At 47.2% G+C, this 19,302-nt stretch overlaps 1 protein-coding gene across 1 annotated transcript in view; it reads left to right on the top strand.

Annotated features, from left to right (window-relative positions):
• Window positions 1-19,302, top strand: part of BTBD11 (BTB (POZ) domain containing 11) — a 280,948-nt gene that overhangs the window by 154,032 nt on the left and 107,614 nt on the right. Inside the window, exons 3-4 of the mRNA XM_014535984.1 lie at window positions 7,603-7,752; window positions 14,894-15,098. Coding sequence (XP_014391470.1) covers window positions 7,603-7,752; window positions 14,894-15,098 — 355 coding nt within the window. The remainder of the gene's footprint in view (window positions 1-7,602; window positions 7,753-14,893; window positions 15,099-19,302) is intronic.

Here is a 19,302-nt window from a genome sequence, read left to right as displayed (position 1 = left end):
GAACTGGAGAGTTGGCAACAGGGAAAGGTACAGTTAAGTTTGCACGAGGGCACATCTACACTAATAAAAGGAAAAGATGCACATTGACCGTACCTTTGTGACACCCACCAGCCAATCAGGAGTGAGTATGCAAATTAACCCAACAAAGCTGGCGGGTTAATTTGCATACATAGGCGCTGAGCAGCCGGAGGCATTCCACACCGCCCCAGCCGCTCCGGTCCTCTGGGCAGCGTGGGAAGGCGGAAAGGTGGCTCCGAGTCAGAACGAAGGCAGAAAGGCAGCTCCGGGCTGGAGTGAAGGTGGTGCCAGCAGCCAGGGGAAGGAAAGCCCATTCTTGCATGAATCTTCATGCATCAGGCCTCTAGTAATGTACATAATGTAATCAAGTAATGAATCCAGAGGGCTCTTCAATGGACATATACCTCCTTACCTCCCCTCCTGCCCATCATCTCCTTCCTTCCCTTTCTAATGTGATCACCTTCTATGGTTCACTTTCACCATTTGAACCATATTCAGATGCTGACTAATTCAGAATTAAGATTAATCTGGGGAAGAAACAGTTAAAAATAGCCTTAATGTATCTTTTAGAAGCACAAGGCAGCCCAGCCAGTGTGGCTCAGTGGTTGAGCATGGACCTATGAACAAGGAGGTGACGGTTCAATTTCCAGTCAGGGCACACGACCAGGTTGCGGGCTCGTCCCCATTCTTTCCGGTCTGTTCTCTACCCACCCGCTGGAGTGACCCTCCGAAAAGATCAGACCACACCCCTCCCCTGCTCAGAACACTTCGCTGCCTCTCATATCGCTCAGTGTAAACACAAAAGTCTACAGTCGCCCATGGGGGTTTACCCAGTCTGCCCTCCCCACCTCTCTGACCTCCTCACCTACTGCTTTTCCCCTCACTTTCTCCGTTCCTTCCTCCAACAAGCCAAGCCCACCTCCCCCAGGCCCTTCCCCTTACTGTCCCCTCTGCTGGCCTGCATTCCCTCCCCTTTCTCCCCCATCCCCTCCCTCAGGATACCAGCGTGGCTTGCACACTCACTTCCTTCAAGCACTCCCCATCCTCCTTTCCTGCTCTATTTTTCTCCAAGCAGCTCCTTATTCTAATTATGTATTTGGAACACACATACCAAGATGGCAAGGATATTCAATGTTTTGTTACTGGATCGCAGTACCCAGAATCGCACCTAGCACCTAGTGGATGCTCGGCTACTGCTCGCTGGAGAGGTGACTGAATAGACTATTTTGCCCTCTGTTTCTTTATGGTTTTATAACAGTTGATTTTTTTATTTATGCAACTGGTGTTAGAGCCACACTGTCGTCCCACGGTCTCTGCACCTGTACCATGTACGGTGCCTTAATAACAGTGCGGCCGCCTCTGTGTCCTGTTCGCAGGATGAACACTCTCTAACCCAAGTTCTAATTCGCTCCCATTGCTCCTGAGCTGACTGCGAGGAAACCTGCTGCATGTGGGGGGGGGGGGGGGGGGCAGCTTGTGAGGTCACCTTGAGGCATTTCCTCTTTTGTGACCCCACCCTACCTTGTCCCTGTCTCTCTCTGTCTCAGCACCCAGCGGGCACACCGGGTGCACTTTTCTTATTGTCTCAAGACCTTCCTCTCTGGTCCGCCAGCTCACTAAGAACAGAGCCTGCTGCTGCTTTTGCTTCTTTGAGTCTGGGGACATTTCAGTTGGGCCTTGGAGAATGAACATGAACTTGCTGGGACCCAGTAAAACTGGAGAGAACATGGTATAGAGATAGTGAGGAGGGAAGCGATGGAAATAGAAGATGCAGACCACTCTTTCTAGAATTTTGGTTGTGAAAGAGGGAATAGAGAGATACAGTGCCTAGAAGGTGAAGGTTCAGTTTTTTAAGTCCAAATCCTTCTTGGCCCAAAGCCCAAGGTTCCCCATGGTTCACCCTGCCTCCCGATCCAGCTTCCCCCACCTTCTGCCTCCGCTCCCGTCATGCACCCTCCGCCCCAGCCACTCTCCCATATGCACATTCTTCCTTGGAACGTCCTTCAATAACATTGTCATTAATTGCGCTATTTATAGGGGCCAAGATTGACATGTAGTAATTCATTTGATCTTCCAGTCACCTTTTGAGGATCATGCTGTGACCATTCCCATAGTATTTGCAAGGAAGCGGAGTTACAGGGAGGCCAAATGGCATGCCTAAGGTGACATTGCTGGGAAGTAGCACAGCTCCGACTGAACCTGAGCGTTCCTTCGGGCTCCACACTCTTTGAATGTGGGGAGCCGATATAGGGTTAAGCCTCGGACTGACCTGTTGGCAAAGTCACAAACAAGTCCCAGCTTAGAGGGCACAGTCACACTAGGAGGTAGATAGCATCAAGCATTTCACAGAAGGAGAAAAGGACGCTCAGAGGAGCCCAGGCACAAGGCCCTGCCCGCAGCTGGGAGACGGCAGGGCGGGAATCGGAACCTGCCAGGTCTGCCTGGTGCCTGTTCCAGGGCTGGCCTGCTGCACCCCAGCTGCTGCCCTCCCATTGCGTAAAGCTGGGACAGCTGCCAGGACCCCCCACTTGAATTCTGGGGCTAACTGAGCAGAAACCAAGGGGTAGCTTGGCAGGCAGGAAGTAGGCAGACTGCTCTTGCAGCCAAACACAGACAAGGCACAGCCCAAGGCTGTGTCCGGGGCACCAAGACGTATGCCGTCTCCTCCCCCTCCATCACCATCATCGATGAGAGGAGAATGGGTGAGTGCTGACGGCTGTCTTGTTTGGTTTTCTCTTGGTGGGTAAGTAGCATCCTGGTCTAGTCATAGATGGAGATGCAGAGAAAAGCTGAAAGGAGAGAAAGCATGGCCGGGCGGTATATTTGCCAAGGGGCCACCCTATGCAGATGGGAAGGTAGGCATCCAGCAAGGCAGCAGTGCCCCCTGATCACCCATCAGATGCCCGACGTGGTTGGCCCAGGGACCCCACCCCCACCCCCCAGAGGAGTAGCTCTCTTGTGTAATGTTCCGAGCCACCTAACCAAAGTGCTGTCGGTCCCTGTTTGCACAAGATTTTGGAAAGATGGCCCTCAAGACTGTTTGAATCCAGACATTAAATAAAAAGAAACTGCTCATCTGCGAGCACAGGGTGTGTAGCAGGTACTTACTATAGAGCAGAGGCTTGGACATATTATCTTGTTTAATCACCACAAGAAACCGTGAATCCAGACATTAAATAAAAAGAAACTGCTCATCTGTGAGCACAGGGTGTGTGGCAGGTACTACTATAGAGCAGAGGCTTTGATATATTATCTTGTTTAATCACCACAAGAAACCAGTGAAGGAGATATTTTAACCTCTCTTTGCAGACACAGAAGCTGACTGGGGATCTGGGAAGGTCCTTGTTCGGGCTGCACAAGGGGCTGCGGCAGGATTGGAGCTCAGCTCCGTCAGGGCCATGGTCATGCCCAGCCCACTCTGTCCCACCTACGGCCGGTCAGTCCCAGAGCAGAGGACCTGGTGGCTGCTGGGAATGTGGACCTCAGAGGCATCAGTTCATCATCTGTTAGGACCCCCAGACCCCCTTAGGATGTGAATGAACCTCTCCCTTAGAAGTGCACAACCCACTCCAGAGTAATAGAATTTCAGGGAGGCCATGACCTCTTCAGTCTCATCTGGACCATAGCTGATGATCACCTTCTCTCTAGAGAAATTATTCTCTTCAGGTCCAATCAAAGTCATATTTGAACCTTCATTCTCCGTGTCTTTGAACTTGAAGTTATAATCCCCAGGCTGCAGCTGTCCTTGGCTCCGATAATGGAAATTGATGAGTAGTCCACAACTGAGGCCTGCGTCTGACACTGAAATATGATGCTGGGACCTTTTTTTTGACCTGGTTGAGTTTTAGACAAAACAATAAAATCAAACAACAACAAACAACTCTAGTTTATGTGCTACCCCATCTAGAGTCCTCGAGAAGAAAAGGAAGGGAGGAAGAAAATAAATTCCATATATCTATTTTTTAATTTGAGAGAGAGAGAGAGAGAGATTTGTTGTTCCACTCATTTATGCATTCATTGGTTGCTTCTTGTATGTGCCCTGACTGAAATCGAACCTGAAAATCAAACAACAACAAACAACTCTAGTTTATGTGCTACCCCATCTAGAGTCCTCGAGAAGAAAAGGAAGGGAGGAAGAAAATAAATTACATATATCTATTTTTTAATTTGAGAGAGAGAGAGAGAGAGATTTGTTGTTCCACTCATTTATGCATTCATTGGTTGCTTCTTGTATGTGCCCTGACCGGAATCGAACCTGCAACCTTGGCACATGAGGATGACACTCTAACCAACTGAGCTACCCGGGCAGGGCCCTAGTATATAATCTTTGCATAATCGTTCAATTTAGATTTTTCAAATCTCAGTGATCTAGCTTTCACAGCTTCTTTGAGTAATTATGTTTTCACATTTAAATGTCATAATCCTCTAAAATAAGGAGGAAGAATCCCAAGGGAAATTGTTTATTCTTGTGACAAAGCATGAAGCAGTCTAAAGCTGGGTTTGTACACATTAACTGATTTAATCTCAGTTAGCATATGCTGAGCACCTACTGTTTGCTCAGCACATGCAAAATACTTTGGTATACATTATCTCATTTTATCCCTTCACCCCCAGCAACCCCGTAAGGGAGACAAGAACATAACTGTCACCTTTCACAGAAGAGGAAATGAGGTCCAGAGTGGCCCTGTGACCTACCCGAGGTTAAGCATAGGTGTGAACTGACAGCCACGTCTGAAACTCAGGTTCCAGACTCCACATCCTGTTTGCTTATGCCTCAACCAACGTGTGAAACAACATTTCAGATGCAGGTCAGGGATGGGGACTTGCTGAACATCATGCAAATACCAAGATAGCAATCCCGAGAGCACATGAGGCTTAGTTCTCCTGTTGATTAGGCAACTTCATCCTCCCACACTGGAGGCTCACTCTCGGGTCTCCTTTGCTGTGAAGCCCCATGACTACCACCTAGGAACCTGGGGCCCCTTGTCACACTGGGTCCTGATCACCCGGTGCCCTCTGCAGGGAGCTCTCCAAGGGTAGGAAATCTCTGACTAAGAGTCAGCACATCAGGGGCACCAGATTGAGGAATTGGCCTGACACCGTTGCCATGGCAACGTCTACTTGACTTGGCCTCTGACCAAATGTCTAGGCCGGTGAACAAACAGGAGGAAGTAGGGATGACTCAGGGCATCCCCAGTCATCAGGAGGATGACTCAGCTGTTCAGCAAAAGGGGACAGGCAGGAGGCCAGTCTTGGGTGATGGGAATTTCTGCAAAGGCCTTGTGTTCCCTGAAAAGCCAAGGTTTGCTGAAGTGCAGGGATCACCTCTCGGTCATCTCCACATCCCCTGCAGAGCCTGCCCGGCTCTAGGCAATGTCCAGTAAGTGGTGGTTCCGTGTTGTCCAGCTAATGCCAATTTGTGTACCAGCACAGTCCACAGTGTTTTTCAAAGTGAAATCCCTTCTGATGCTGCAGATAGTATTTTTAAGTTAATAAAATAGAAGAGAAGTAAAAAAAAAATTGAGAGTGCTTTATGTAATAACAGTAAGAGTCAGTATTATTCTCCATGAAGTTGTTTTTTGTTTTGTTTTTTTCATGGAGAACATGAAGAGTGTATGTGTGTGTGGTGGTGGTGGTTGTTTTTTTGTTGTTGTTGTTTTTTTTGTTTTTTTCATGGAGAACATGAAGAGTGTATGTGTGTGTGGTGGTGGTGGTTGTTTTTTTGTTTGTTTGTGTTTTTGTTTTTTTCATGGAGAACATGAAGAGTGTATGTGTGTGGTGGTGGTGGTGGTGATGGTGTGTGTACTGGGTCCTGATATAAAATACATTCTTATTCCGGATCACAGTCAAAAAGGTTTGAAAAACAATGGTTTAAAGAGTAATCTTAGGAAGAAACTTACTTGACCAGTTTCCTGATTATAGGAACATTGAAACTGAATCATCATTTGCATTTGCATCATTCGTCTGTTCATTCATTATTCATCCAGAAAAGGTCTTCTGTAGCTACCTTCTCCATTGTATCAGCCTTTAGGTGTGAAGGTGAAACCTTCAGGAACAAGCGACTGGCTCGGTACAGCTGGAGCCACTAATGAGGCAGCAGGGGCCAGGAGAGGCGTGTGACAGGTGCCACCGCACGTCCGCCCATCTTCAGAGGAGGAACCTTTGTTTGCTGAGCTTTTGTGGTTCAAGCAGAATGAGGAGTGGACTTGAACTACTGACCTTTGAACTACAGACATTCTGTCTGTTTCCCCTCGCCCTGCCAGTTGTCTTAAATAATTCAGCACCTATATATTGATACTATCCTATTGTTCCTAAATCATGCTGTTGCCAGTCTTGTCTCTTTAGTTGGTTCATAAACTACTTAAATGCATCTTCTGCTTCTTTTGCATCTTCAAAATGCCTAACATGGTTGGGAATATAGCAGGTATTCAATAAGTGCTTTCTACTTATTGACAACTATTCATTATTCAGGTCCCATGCCTTCATTCCTCATTTCCTCCTACCATAGAGAATTTATCACATGGCCTTGTGCTTTGTGTGTATCAGCTGCCTCCTTTGCTTAAACTGTGAGCCCACTGAGAACAGGAGTGTATGTACTCTGTCCATCACTGTGTCCTCAGCCCCTAACACAGCTCAGTGCCTGCCTTGTTCATTGTATCTTCATATACTCAGCGATTGGCACTTCATAGGTGTATCTGTTAGTTATCGTCATCATAATGCTGAGTAACAAACAACGCCCACTATCTCAAAGACATACCAAGTGAACATGTGTGTTTGTGGGGCAGCTCTAAGCTTCAGGTTGGCACTGGGTTTGCTCTGTGTCTCTCTCACCCTCCTTAGACCAGCAGGCTAGGCAGGGCATGTTTCTCTCATGATGATGGCAGAGGTGCAAGAGAGAAAGTTCAACTGCACAGGTGCTCTGCAGGCCTTGAGTTCCATCGTGTTCATGTACATACCTTTGGCCAGAGTGAGTCATGAAGCCCAAAGGCAAGGAGCAAGGAAGCACACTCTGCCTTTGGAGGTTGGGACCGGGTAATACTTCTGCCTAAAGTACCAGAGTAAGTGCTGAGGTTCTCACTAAGTGTCTATGGAATGGAAAGGAAGGGAAGGGATTTCCATGGGACTCTTTACCTCCTGTTATTGAGCTCTCCAGAGAAAGCGAGAGCCTTATCTAACAGATAACAACCCAGCCAAGGGAGTTCAATTTGTTGGGCAAATACAGCAAGTCCTCAGAAGTGACTGCAGCAGAGGTTGTCCCCCCAGGACACCCAGTGGATAGTAGCTGCCTCTGGGGTGGAGAATGAGGCATCGCTGAGCAGATAGAATCCTGCTCTGTTTTGTGTCCTGTGGAAATGTGCATACAGACCAATGCCCGCATATTTGTTAAAATTAGCAGGTCAGGGCCTTGAGGAAACCTTTTTAAATAGCTAGATATCATTTCTGAAGGGAGTCTTGGTTGTCACCTTGGGTTTGTGGTCCCAGCTCTGGTGTGGTTCAAGGCTGTGCCCAGTTTGATGCCCCTCCTTTTGTTAGCCAAAAAGTAACGATCTGTTCTCTCTTCATTCCCTCCTCCCTGGCCTGCAGGAGTGCTGTGCCTACCAGACAGCCTGAATCTGCACAGGGACCCGCAGCGGGCAAACAAGCCGGGAGAAATGCCCATGTTCAGCCAGTCGGAGCTGAGGACCATCGAGCAGTCCTTGCTGGCCACCCGCGTGGGCAGCATCGCAGAACTGAGTAAGTGGATGCACGTTCTCTCACCCTCTCTGTCCCTCAGGTGCCCCCGCCGCAGGGCAGGGCTTGGTGGCCAGCCAGGTGGCGCCTTTCATTGAACACCTGCCGTGGGCACAAAACGGTGCCACGATGGCCACAGGGAAGGTGAGGACTGTACCGTCAGGCAGACCTGGTCTGTGCCCTGGCCCCGCTGCTGATGTGAGTCAAGTTTAACCTGTTCTGAGCCTCAGTTTCCCACAACAGAGAGAATAATAGTTCTTCACTTAGAGTGTAGCTGTGGTGATTTGATGGGCTAATGCCCATGAAGGAGTTTGCCACGTGCCTATGAACAGTGTCTGTTCACTTGCTTGTCACGGCAGGATTCCTTTAAAGCATATATCAGATCTCATCTCTCCTCTAGTCAGAATCCTCCACTGGTTCCCATCTGATCCAGAGGAAAACCCAAAGTTCTCAGAATTGCTTCCAGGCCCCCCACACATATCACTCAGACATCTTCCACTCTCCCCTCTGACCCACTGAACTGCAGCCACCCGGGCCCCACGCTGTTCCTTGAACATAGCAGGCATACCTCAGGACCTTTGCACTTCCTGACCACTCTTCCTCCAGATATCCACATGCTTAATCCCTCATGACCTCCAAGTCTCACCCAATGTGACCTTCTCAATGAGGCTTTCCCTGACCATCCTATTTGAAATTAGGACACACACACACACACACACACACACACACACACACACACACCCCGACCTGGCCTGCTGGCTCATTTGTTGGAGCATCATCTCATACACCATGGGTCAGTGTGTCCAATTCCCCAGTCAGAGCACATACCTGGGTTGTGAGTTCAGTCCCCAGTCGAGGCAAGTATGGGAGGCAGCTGATCGATGTTTCTCTCTCTCTTCCCTCTCTCTTCCCCTTTCTCTCTCTCTCTCTCTCTCTCTCTCTCTCAAGTCAATGGACATGTCCGGGGATAAGGATAAAATTATGACCCTTTGAGGACCTTTATCCCCCTCTCTGCCTTACCCTTCTCTCCAGCAGTTACCCTATGGCAGGGGTCCTCAAACTACGGCCCACGGGCCACATGCAAATACAAATATTGTATTTGTTCCCGTTTTGTTTTTTTACTTCAAAATAAGATATGTGCAGTGTGCATAGGAATTTGTTCATAGTTTTTTTTTAAACTATAGTCCGGCCCTCCAATGGTCTGAGGGACAGTGAACTGGCCCCCTGTTTAAAAAGTTTGAGGACCCCTGCCCTATGGCATTCTCTCGTTTTTGTTGTTGTGTTGTTTATTTTAATAACAGCTTCACTGAGATATAATTGAAATACAAATCACCTATTTAGAGTACACAATTCAATGATGTCTAGTCTGTTTCCTGAGCTGTGCAGCCATAACCACACTCCATTTTAGGACATTTTTATTACCCCCAAAACCTGAAACCATTAGCAGTCACTGCCCTTCCCTTAGTCACGCCCTATATTACTCTTCTATTTGTTTGTCTGTCTCTCCCTACTACTATATAGTCTCATGGAGAGTAAAGATTTTGTTTTGTTCGTTGATGTAACCCCAGCACCAAGAACACTGCCTGGCACACAGTAGGTCCTCGAGAAATACTAAGAGCAGGGAAGAGGGAGAGACAGAGAGACAGAGGGACAGAGGGACAGAGAGAGGTGGTAAGAAGGGAGGGATTGTCAAGAAGGTGGGGATGCCACAGTTTGAGCAGTGACGTGTCACGCTTGCACCTCCCTAATTTAGGGCTGTGCTCTCTGAACCCCGCCAACCAAAGAGAAGTAAAACCGTACTCACTTGGGATCCCGTTGATTGTCAATGACTTAGCTGTGTGTTAGTACCTGGTGGGACTAGAGCTTTGAGCTCAGAAACACGTGGCTTATGCTAAAGCATGAATGGGTGTGAGAGTCTGGAAAATCCTGAACTGTTAAAAGCTTCGGGATCCAGAAAGCAACGTGCACCTCCTCCCGTGGGAATTCCCTACACCAGGACAGGCAGGTGGAACCTCTGGGAAGCGAGGTAGTCGCTGATTCAAGCAGTAGGGGGTCCTTGCGGTCACTAAATCTACTTTCCTGGCACCTGAACTTGGAAACTGCATTTCCGTTCTCATCAAACCCCCAAAGTCGCGAGATGCCTGCAGTCACAGGGGCTCCCCATTACCCATCATTCACTTGATTTTTCTTAAACGTTTGGGTGCCATGGACCCCTTTGGCAATCTGGTGGAGCCCATGGACCCTGCCACAGAATATTTTTAAATGCATAAAATGAAGTGCCTGTGTTTACAAAAGAAACCAATTACACTAAGATTTTCATCTAAATTGTGGTGTAGTAATTATGTGCTTTTTCAGTAGCACATTAGCAAGTTCTAGCAGCAGCTCTGATGACCCCATTAGTTGGAGGTGGTGATGTGTGCGAAGATATTTTGAGACATCTGCAACCATTGCAACGGGATGAGGGAACGTCTGCCTTTTAACAGCTCCCCGGGGATTGAGATACAGAGGGTCCGAGCAGCTCCCTCGGGGGAACATCACTCTCAGAGGAAATGCTAAGATGCACCCGGGACAGGACCCTGGAAGCACAGAGCCTGGCCACAGTGTGGTCATGTCTGCATGGGCGTAGCGTGGGCACCACTCCTCTGGCCCACACACTTTGATCTCTTGTGGTCTCAGAGGTTTGTCCTGGGGTATAGTTAGGACCCCTCAGGAGGCAGCCAATCAATGACTCTCTCTCATCATTGCTGTTTCTATCTCTCTCTCCCTCTCCCCTCTTCTCTGAAATTAATAAAAAAAAAATGTTTTACTCATCATTGCTGTTTCTATCTCTCTCTCCCTCTCCCCTGAAATTAATAAAAAAAAAAAATATTGTTTTAAAAAGAAGAAGAAGAAAGGATTTGCTAAAATATCTGCACTTCACCTAAGCAGGCAGTCTGCGGGAGCAGCTTGTGGCCTAAATTGTTTTTAAGGACAATTTGCTCTGCAAATTAAATGCTGTCATTGCGGTTGAATGTTGACTTTCGCATATGAATTGTTGGCACACAAATGGGTGCTGCTAATTGCCAGTGGGTTTTGTACATTCATTAAGCGGGACCCCGTAGAACATATGCGAGGAAGCGCATTGGTAAGCCACGTGGGCGACTGAAGATAATGAAATTGCCTTCTTTGCTGGCCTGCCTGTGATTTAGACCAGCTTGCACTGTGGTCTGAATCAATACAGCCTTGCTCTCTCTGTGCACAAAGAGCTGTTCTTCATATTCAGAGGTTACTCTGCCGGAGTGGATTCTAGAAACCACTGTTTTTCCAGCAAAGATGAGGTAGAGAGAATTTGTTCCCAGCCATCACGGCTCTTCTTGAATCCAGCTGTCGTCCAGGTTGGAGGGCAGAGCCCCTGACCGTGACCTTCTTAATAGCCAGTAATCATATCAGCAGCAGCTGATGTTGTTGAACTAGGAAACTATGAAAAATCTATATGAATTATCTCCACTATGGCCATTACTGTCCACATTGACATGGCAGTGGAGGTGAGAAGAGGATAAACAACTTATCTTAGATCAACCTCACCTGTGAGCTGAAGGGCTGGAGCTTGGACCCTCTCATGGCTTGGGGTGAAAACACACCCACTATTTGTGGAGCCCCTACTGTGTGCCAAGTGCTTTAAATACATTAAAGGTATTAATGTTCCCATTTCACAGATAAGAAAACTGAGACTTGGAAGGATAAATGCCTGCCCCAAGGCAGAGTCATAATTCAAACCCAGCTGTTGTTTTTCTTTTTCTACTTTGCTGTGCTGTGTCCAATTCAGTTTTGCCTTCTGAGCACCTAACACATTGCCCATAGCTTGGGGAATATCCGTTGCATGTCAAACGAATAAATGAATGACCCACAGTGAACTGGTCTGTAAAAAAATAAATAAATGAAGCTGAAGAAAATGTGACAGGTGAGGGGAACTCTTCATGAAACTACAATAAAATGGTAAATACTCGATTGAACTGAATTTTGAATTCAGAGAACTAGAACTGAACCTCTGTATGTCTAAAATATTTGAATGAGAAGCTAAATCAAGATCCCACAAAGGTCCCCAAACATTCACAGGCTGATGATTCTTTAACCAGAAGCCCTAGGAAATTTGCTAGGTGATGTACTGAACATCACAGGTGACTTAGTCTGGCGGGCAGTCCAGGTCTCTTTCCCTGAACCAGCGAGGAGGTCTGAGGGTATTGGGTCCACCCAGTCTCCCCACTGAGGCCAGGGGGGAAAGCAGAGGCCCTGGGTTTTCTCACTCTTGAACCAACTCGACTCTGCATTTGGTCCTGTCCCATCCCGTACCCGTGTCCTCTGAGATCTTGCCTGGACTCTCCTGGGGACATCCCAGTCTTGCCCCCAAGCTCCCAATTAACCACCCGTTGCACAGTCATTAATTATAGTAATTGCTTCCTGCTGTTTAAAGGGAAAAACTGAGGACTTCATTAAAAAATTCCTCCTCCTGTAATCTTTTCACACTTAACCATGAACTTGTTGCTCCCATTCAATGAGGCAATCACAACAGGGCCATTAATTTAAAGCTGTGTGTAAAAAGGGTTTCTGGGTTGTCTATCCAATGTGCCACCAGGAAAAAAAAAAGCAGGGGTGGGGGGAGGGGAACAAAACAGCCCTAATTGCTTGGACAAGGGGGTCTCTCTCCTTGTTTGAAATGCAGATGGCTCTTCCTAGAGTCTAGCTGCCTCCAGTCCCAGGGTTGTGGGAGGTTTGAAAACAGTGCTGTAGTGAGTGATAGCTGACGGAGGATGAAATGAAGAACAGGGGAGGATGTGAAGGTGCTGCCTAAGCTCAGGCTAACAGAGGCGCCAACTGCTGGTACGTGAGGCCGTTTGTCCCAGGGCACTCACGTCGGGCGTGCAGGAGGATGGCTTAGTCGGAGATGAGCTGATAACCTGAGTCTGGCGGGGTAGCGTAGCGTTTCCCAAACGGCAGCACAGGAGATGGTTGTAGGTGATACAGAAAACACTTTAAATTTTTAATTTGCATGAATTTTTTATGAGTGCCAGAAAAATATTGGTTTTCCATTTATGGCACTGATAGGAGGTTTCCTTTTCCAATGAATTTATTTGTGGGGAAAGAATGAGCCAATTTAAAGAAAATATTAAGTAAATAAATTGTACCTGCGGCACACAGATTACGAGGGAAGTCATGATGGTGATTCCCACATGGTTACACATGGATGTTCAAGTCGGTTCCTAGAGACAGGCTCCCGCTGCCCAGACTCAGGGCTACTCGTTACAAGGGATTTATGGTTTGGGAGTCATGAAGCTGGCAGGTGAGGCAGCAGAGAGCACATACATAAAGCAGGGTTTAAAGTGGAGCTAGTGGTTGTAGAATCCCTGTGCCGATTTCATCTCCAACGGCCAGCCCTGCTCAGACATCCTTGGGGCCTCTGATCCAAGGACTAGGCTGATAACGATGGCGGTGATGATGGTGATGGTGATGATGATGATGTTGACAGAAATGATGATAAAATGATGGTGGTGGTGACGATGATGATGATGATGTTGATGGAAATGATGATGATGATGATGTTGATGGAAATGATGATGAAATGATGGTGATGATGTTGATAGAAATGATGAAATGATGATGGTGGTGGTGATGATGTTGATGGAAATTATGATGAAATGATGATGGTGGTGATGATGATGTTGATGGAAATGATGATGATGGTGATGATGATGTTGATGGAAATGATGATGAAATGATGGTGGTGGTGATGATGGCAGTCTGAGTCCAGAGAGCACCTTCCTAGCCACTGTACTACACTGCTCCTTCAGGAACAGAACAAGGAATAATTCATGGTCTCTGCCCTGGAGGCTCCATAGATGTGTGGATAGCTAACTGGGAAACATGACAGAATTAAACAAGTAATGTTTTAGCCATATTAGCAGGTGTTGCAGGTACACAGGGGAAGGGGAGATTGCTTCTGACTGGGGGCATTCTGGAGGGCTCCATGTAAGAAGAGGCATTTGATCACAGCCTTGAAGGTCTTCAGTAGTTGGGAGCATGAAAGGATGGGCACTCTAAGGTGTGAAACAATAAGAACAAAAGCAGGGAACCTGGAAGTGCAGGGCGAGCTGAATGATGCTCAGAGGAGATGGTTAGCCCACCCGAGGCAAAAGGCTCCCCAGTGTCTTGGAGGATAGAGGGGTGGTGCCGGGGCCCTAAACACGGACCCGTTTCTTTTCTCCACTCCCTTTTGGTTTTTCTTGTTTTGAGCTTTTTTTATGGGATCTCTCAAGAAAAACAGATGGAAGGGTGAGTGTACTCCAAGTTGACCTGAGATGGAAGTTATAAGAAAATAAAAACTACTAGTTCAGGAAGCTTATTATTCCGATAGTACCTACCAAGTAGCACACTCCATAACTCAAAACTCAGAAACTACAGAAATGTTGGATAAAAAGAAATATTACCCACAATCCCACGAGGCAGACAAATCCGTGGTCAACATTTTGATTTTTTTTTAATATTTACTCAGTACATACTTTTTAATAACATAATCCTAATCACACTGTATGCAATTTTGAATTTCACTCTTTTCCCACTCACCATTTTAACATCAGGATTTTTTGTGACATTGCACCTCTATATAAACATTTTTAATGACTTGCATAAGTTGATGATGGTATCATGTGGATGTACCAGAGTTTATTTAACCACGCTCTTATTTTTAAACATTTGTTTCTTTGTCAACTTGTGGACCCTGTAAATAAGGTTTGGGTAAACATCCTTGTGCATGAAGATTTTGCTGCATTTTGGATTCCAACATTGGGACGGAGTCCCAGAAATGGAATTACTGAATCAAGGGTAAATGGCATCTGTTAACACCTTGGCTGCAAAATGCCAGCTATCCTTAAGACGGACTTGGAGCTGGACCAGGCGGCACTGGGCTTCACTCAGAAAAAGAGGGTGAAGACCGCAGACATGAGAGTCACACGTGTCCAGGTTGAAATCTGTCTCTGCTTCTGACTACCCTTGACACCTTGAGTCTCAGTTTCCTTTGTCGATGAAACAGGATTTCTCAGGGATCTTCAGGCACATCTTTTCTGCAAGTCTTTTCTGCCTGAGGGATCTGAACTCTTACTTCTGTCTACAGGCGACCTGGTGTCCCGAGCAATGCACCACCTGCAGCCCCTCAATGCCAAGCACCACGGCAACGGCACCCCCCTGCACCACAAGCAGGGGGCGCTCTACTGGGAGCCTGAGGCCCTGTACACCCTTTGCTATTTCATGCACTGCCCGCAAATGGAGTGGGAAAATCCCAACGTGGAGCCTTCCAAAGTCAACCTCCAGGTGGAAAGGTAAGACTTGCCTTCGCTTCGCCTAAGAGGGGAGCTCCCCTCTGGCCATCACCGCCTAGTGGTGGGAGGGTGGGCACTGCCTCCTTCCATGGAGGCGCGGGGTGGGGGAGGGGAGGGATGCTGGGATCAGGATTGCCCAGCTCCCAGAGATTCACTGGAGAGGTCCAGATGGGAACCATGGGCCTGAGGAGGTACCCGAGACCCTGGTGGAGTCTTGGAAGTGGGATTTCATAGAGCAGGTCCAGTTCCAGGTAAAAAAAAAAATGACCTAGGTCAGAAGAGCAAGTCTGCAAATTCTGGGGGAGGTGAAGGTCTGGGTAGTGCAGGGTAGCCTCCTTGTGAAGGCACCTTTGGGGGATGCCAGATCCTGGAGTGTTACCTGCATTTCATTCTGGCTGCCCGAGACCCTCCGAGGGGTAGGGGGGTTAGACCATCAATACCTGCTCATCCAGAATGGGCCACGCAGGGGGGTGGGAGACTGGTTTGCTGGGGGAAGCAGAATCCTCACGGGAAAGAAAAACAGGGGAGGAAGAAGGGAGAGCTTCCTGGGAGATGAAGCCCCCTCTGACCCGGCTTCTGCTGCTCCTTGGCTCCATCCTTCTGCTTCCCCGTGCCTCAGTTTCCTCATCTGTAAACCAGTGGCTGAGCTAGTGGTTCCCAAGTTCCACCCTGTCAGAGGCAGGGCGTCAGAAACCACCCTGCAGGCATCCCCTCTTTCTCTGGGAACATGTCCACAGAGCTCACCTCCCAGTGTCTCACAAATCAGGCCCCCCCTCCCCGCAGGCCTCTTTCCTCCAGCTCCCGTGGTAGTGACCCCTGTCGATCAGAACAGTGGTTAAGAGAGCAGGCTCTGTGACCCAGACACTGAGTTCAAATCCAGGCTCTTCCAATGAAAAGCCAGGGGGCCTTCCCTTGCCGGCGGGGCTCAGTTGGTTGGGCGTCATCTATGTACCACAAGGTTGCCAGTTCGATTCCCAGTCAGGGCACATGCCTGGGTTGCAGTTCTCGATCCCCAATAGGGGATGTGCGGGAGGCAGCCGATCCATGTTTCTCTCTCTCCTTCTCCTTTTCTCTCTCTCTCTAAAAGTCAATAAAAATATTTTTTTAATCCAGGGGGCCTTGGGAAAGGGCCTTCACCTCTTTGTGCCTCAGCTTCTTCATCTGCATTGTAGGACTACTAAGAGTAATCCTTTCATGGGGCTGTTGGAAGATTAGATGAATTGAATAGTGCCCAGCACATAGTAAGTGCTCAATAAATGTTCGCTCTTTATTGTTGTAGATATTATCTGCATGTAGCTAAACAATTCCCATTTGGCCTCAGTGCAGTTTTCCTTTCTCTGTTAAATGTTTCCAAGTTGTTTTAAAATTCTCGTTGGATGCTCTGTGCCTGCCAGAATGCATTTGGGCTTAAAAGTGGGCTCCGCCACAAAACCGCGTCTCTTGGCTTTCAGTTTGGGGAAGAAGATGGAGCGTGGGCTAGACAGAAGTTGCCTTTTAAAAAAAAAAACAAATCCCAAGTTAGCTTTAAGATTTCAATCCAGTCTGGAGTTAGCTTAAATCAGGGGCTTACTCACGTCTCCCACTATCCAGGCCAAATCAGTGGGTACCCTGTGCCTCTCTTCATGTGCCAAACATGCCCCAAATGAGAGATGGCAAAATGTCCCTGGTCCCCAGGCAGAAATAACCTCGGTCAGACACACCAAGACGCCGCTTTCTGTGAGTGTGAATCCTGAGAGTGGAGAGAATGGAAACCGCTGGCCTGTGGAGAGCCTGTGTCTGCAGCCCCCAGCCCCCATCCACTGCTTATACAAAGCACATTTTCTCTGACTCAACCCCTCACGTCTTCAGCTCCCACCTCTAAGCAGATGACCCCCCCCTTACCATCCCCAGCCAGACATGGCCTTCTCTGACCTCCATTCTAGGAAGACCCCTAAGGTTTCCACTTTCTGGGACAAGTTTTAATGAGGATGAGCCGCCGGGGAGGACGGGAAAGAGAACACGGCCCAGGATCTGTTGGAGTCATGTATCTCGGTCTTTCCATTCCTTTTTGGTTGAATTTTCAGGCAACAACACAAAACACAAAGTGGAGCATGTCATGTTTGAGTTCTGTTCACTTTGGTCCTCTGGGAAGGGTATGGGTTTAGGAGTCAGGTGGGCCTCTGAGTTTGGGTCCCAGCTCTGCCTCTTCCAGCTCTGAGACCTTGAACAGATCATTTCCTCAGCTTTAAATGAGAACAAGCCCAGCCTCGCGGGACTGGCGTCAACAAGGAGTTAGATTTATAGCTAAGACATCCAGTGCCATGCCTGGTACAAGGGGACCTCCCTTTGTCCGCGTCTCCCAAAAAGTAGCTGATGTTATGCTCTTTTGTTGTTGTTGTTCTAAAATACTGTTATCATGTCCCTACAGAAGCCTGTGTGTGATTCCTTCTAGACAAAAGCTATTTCTTCCTTTCCCTGATGGGACAGGCATTGGTGTTTAGCATCTAAAAACATACGTTTCCTTCAGACAAGAGAGAGCCTCTAACTGTTTCAGTCAAGTGTTCACACCGATTGCATCCTAAATCCTCCATCAACAAGGCATTTCCAGCAGGAGGTAGGACTTGAATCAGGAGTTGCTTTCTTCTCTCTCTTTCTGTCTCCTCTCCCCCACTCCCCCCAAATCAAACAAGATTTCCTTGACTCTTTACTTCTATTCTGGCAAAGGCAGGAAGGGCCACGGTGCTCATAAGGTTTTCCACGAGTCTAGAAGTTCTTCCGGGAATGGGTCTGAAGAATAGTATGCTTTTGCTCATGCCCAGCAGAAAGGCTGAGAAATATCGGTTGACTGAAATACGGATTGTGTTGTGCCTGAAACCATTTCTCCTTGTCAGAAGAGCCTTTCTTGGCCGGAGCATTTGGAACGAGGCCCACGTGCACCATTTTACTCTTTCGTGCGGGCACAGCTTTAGGGTTGCTGCGTTTGTTTTGGATAGCTTCATTTTTCACTCTGGGATTTTGAAGAAACTCAGTGCCAGTCTGAAATTTCTGTCATTTAAATTTTTCCAGAACTTTTGGCTTCTATTTTTTGAACTTCTGAAATCTTTCTGGTACCTCAGATATTTTTATTAAAAAGAAAACCCAAATAAATCTTGTGAGATTATGATTAGGCAATATTTCTTTTCCTTAATTTTGAGGGTAGGGGCCACGTGAGGCTACTGTTTTAAAATGGAACCATTGTAAATCATGATAAGATTTTCTTTCTCTCCATCATTACTGGAAGTATCAGTGATTCCTAGATGCATTTTGGTTATGGGTGATTTCAGTAATTTGGTTATGGATGATCTCAACAAATTTCGGGAAGTATCAGTGATTCCTAGATGCATTTTGGTTATGGATGATTTCAACAAATTTCAATTTGTTGCCACAAAATGAAAAATAGTAGGATAAATAGGAGTATTCTGTTGCCTGCGGTAGCTGGTAATGCCTCAGAGAGACGTTGATCAGCTTCACCTAGAACACTAGACAGTTAGGCGGTTCTACTCTCTCCCAGTCTCACTAAAAACAAACCAGAATGTGTACCTCGGCAGTGGTAACTCTCAGTCCTTTTGCAAGAAGAGCTGTACAATATGGCAGACTGTCTACTAGGGGAATCTCAACCACAAACCCAAGTATACCATCACCAACCACTTATTTGAGGAAAACTAAGAGGGAGAAGCAAAATAGTCTTAACAAATGGAAGCCCTGACACTTGAAGAAATCGGTTTAATAAGGCAGACACAACTGACACTAGAAGTTAATGGTACCCAAATACATGTTCCAAGACATTCACCCTATTGAAAGATCACCTCAGATATATCTGTTCTTAATGCTTTTTCATCATCTGTGGCCTTTGTGACACAGTGATTTTTCAAATTTCAACATGCTCCAATGGACAGATCCAGGGTTATGTGAAATTTCCAGTATTCTAGGTATAACTCTTCCCCATTCTTTCCCATTAAGAAATGTCTCCTACTCCAAGTGAGTGGAAGCATTCTTGATGCAAGCAACACTGGCAAGGCTGAAAACAAACTCTAGGAATGCTTAGTTGTAAAAGTTGAACCTACTATGACTGCTTAAAGCAGAAAATAAAACTTCTGAGGGGTCCAGTCTAGGCAGAGGTTACCAAATCCTTTTTCCTTCCTCATGAGAATTTGACCTGGGTTAATTCGCTAACTCTGTTCCTCTG

Source organism: Myotis brandtii, unplaced genomic scaffold (genome assembly GCF_000412655.1).
Source record: "Myotis brandtii unplaced genomic scaffold, ASM41265v1 scaffold155, whole genome shotgun sequence".
Classification (NCBI taxonomy): Eukaryota; Metazoa; Chordata; class Mammalia; order Chiroptera; family Vespertilionidae; genus Myotis; species Myotis brandtii.
Note: the sequence above shows the minus strand (reverse complement) of the source record. Positions and strands in the feature narration are given on the sequence as shown.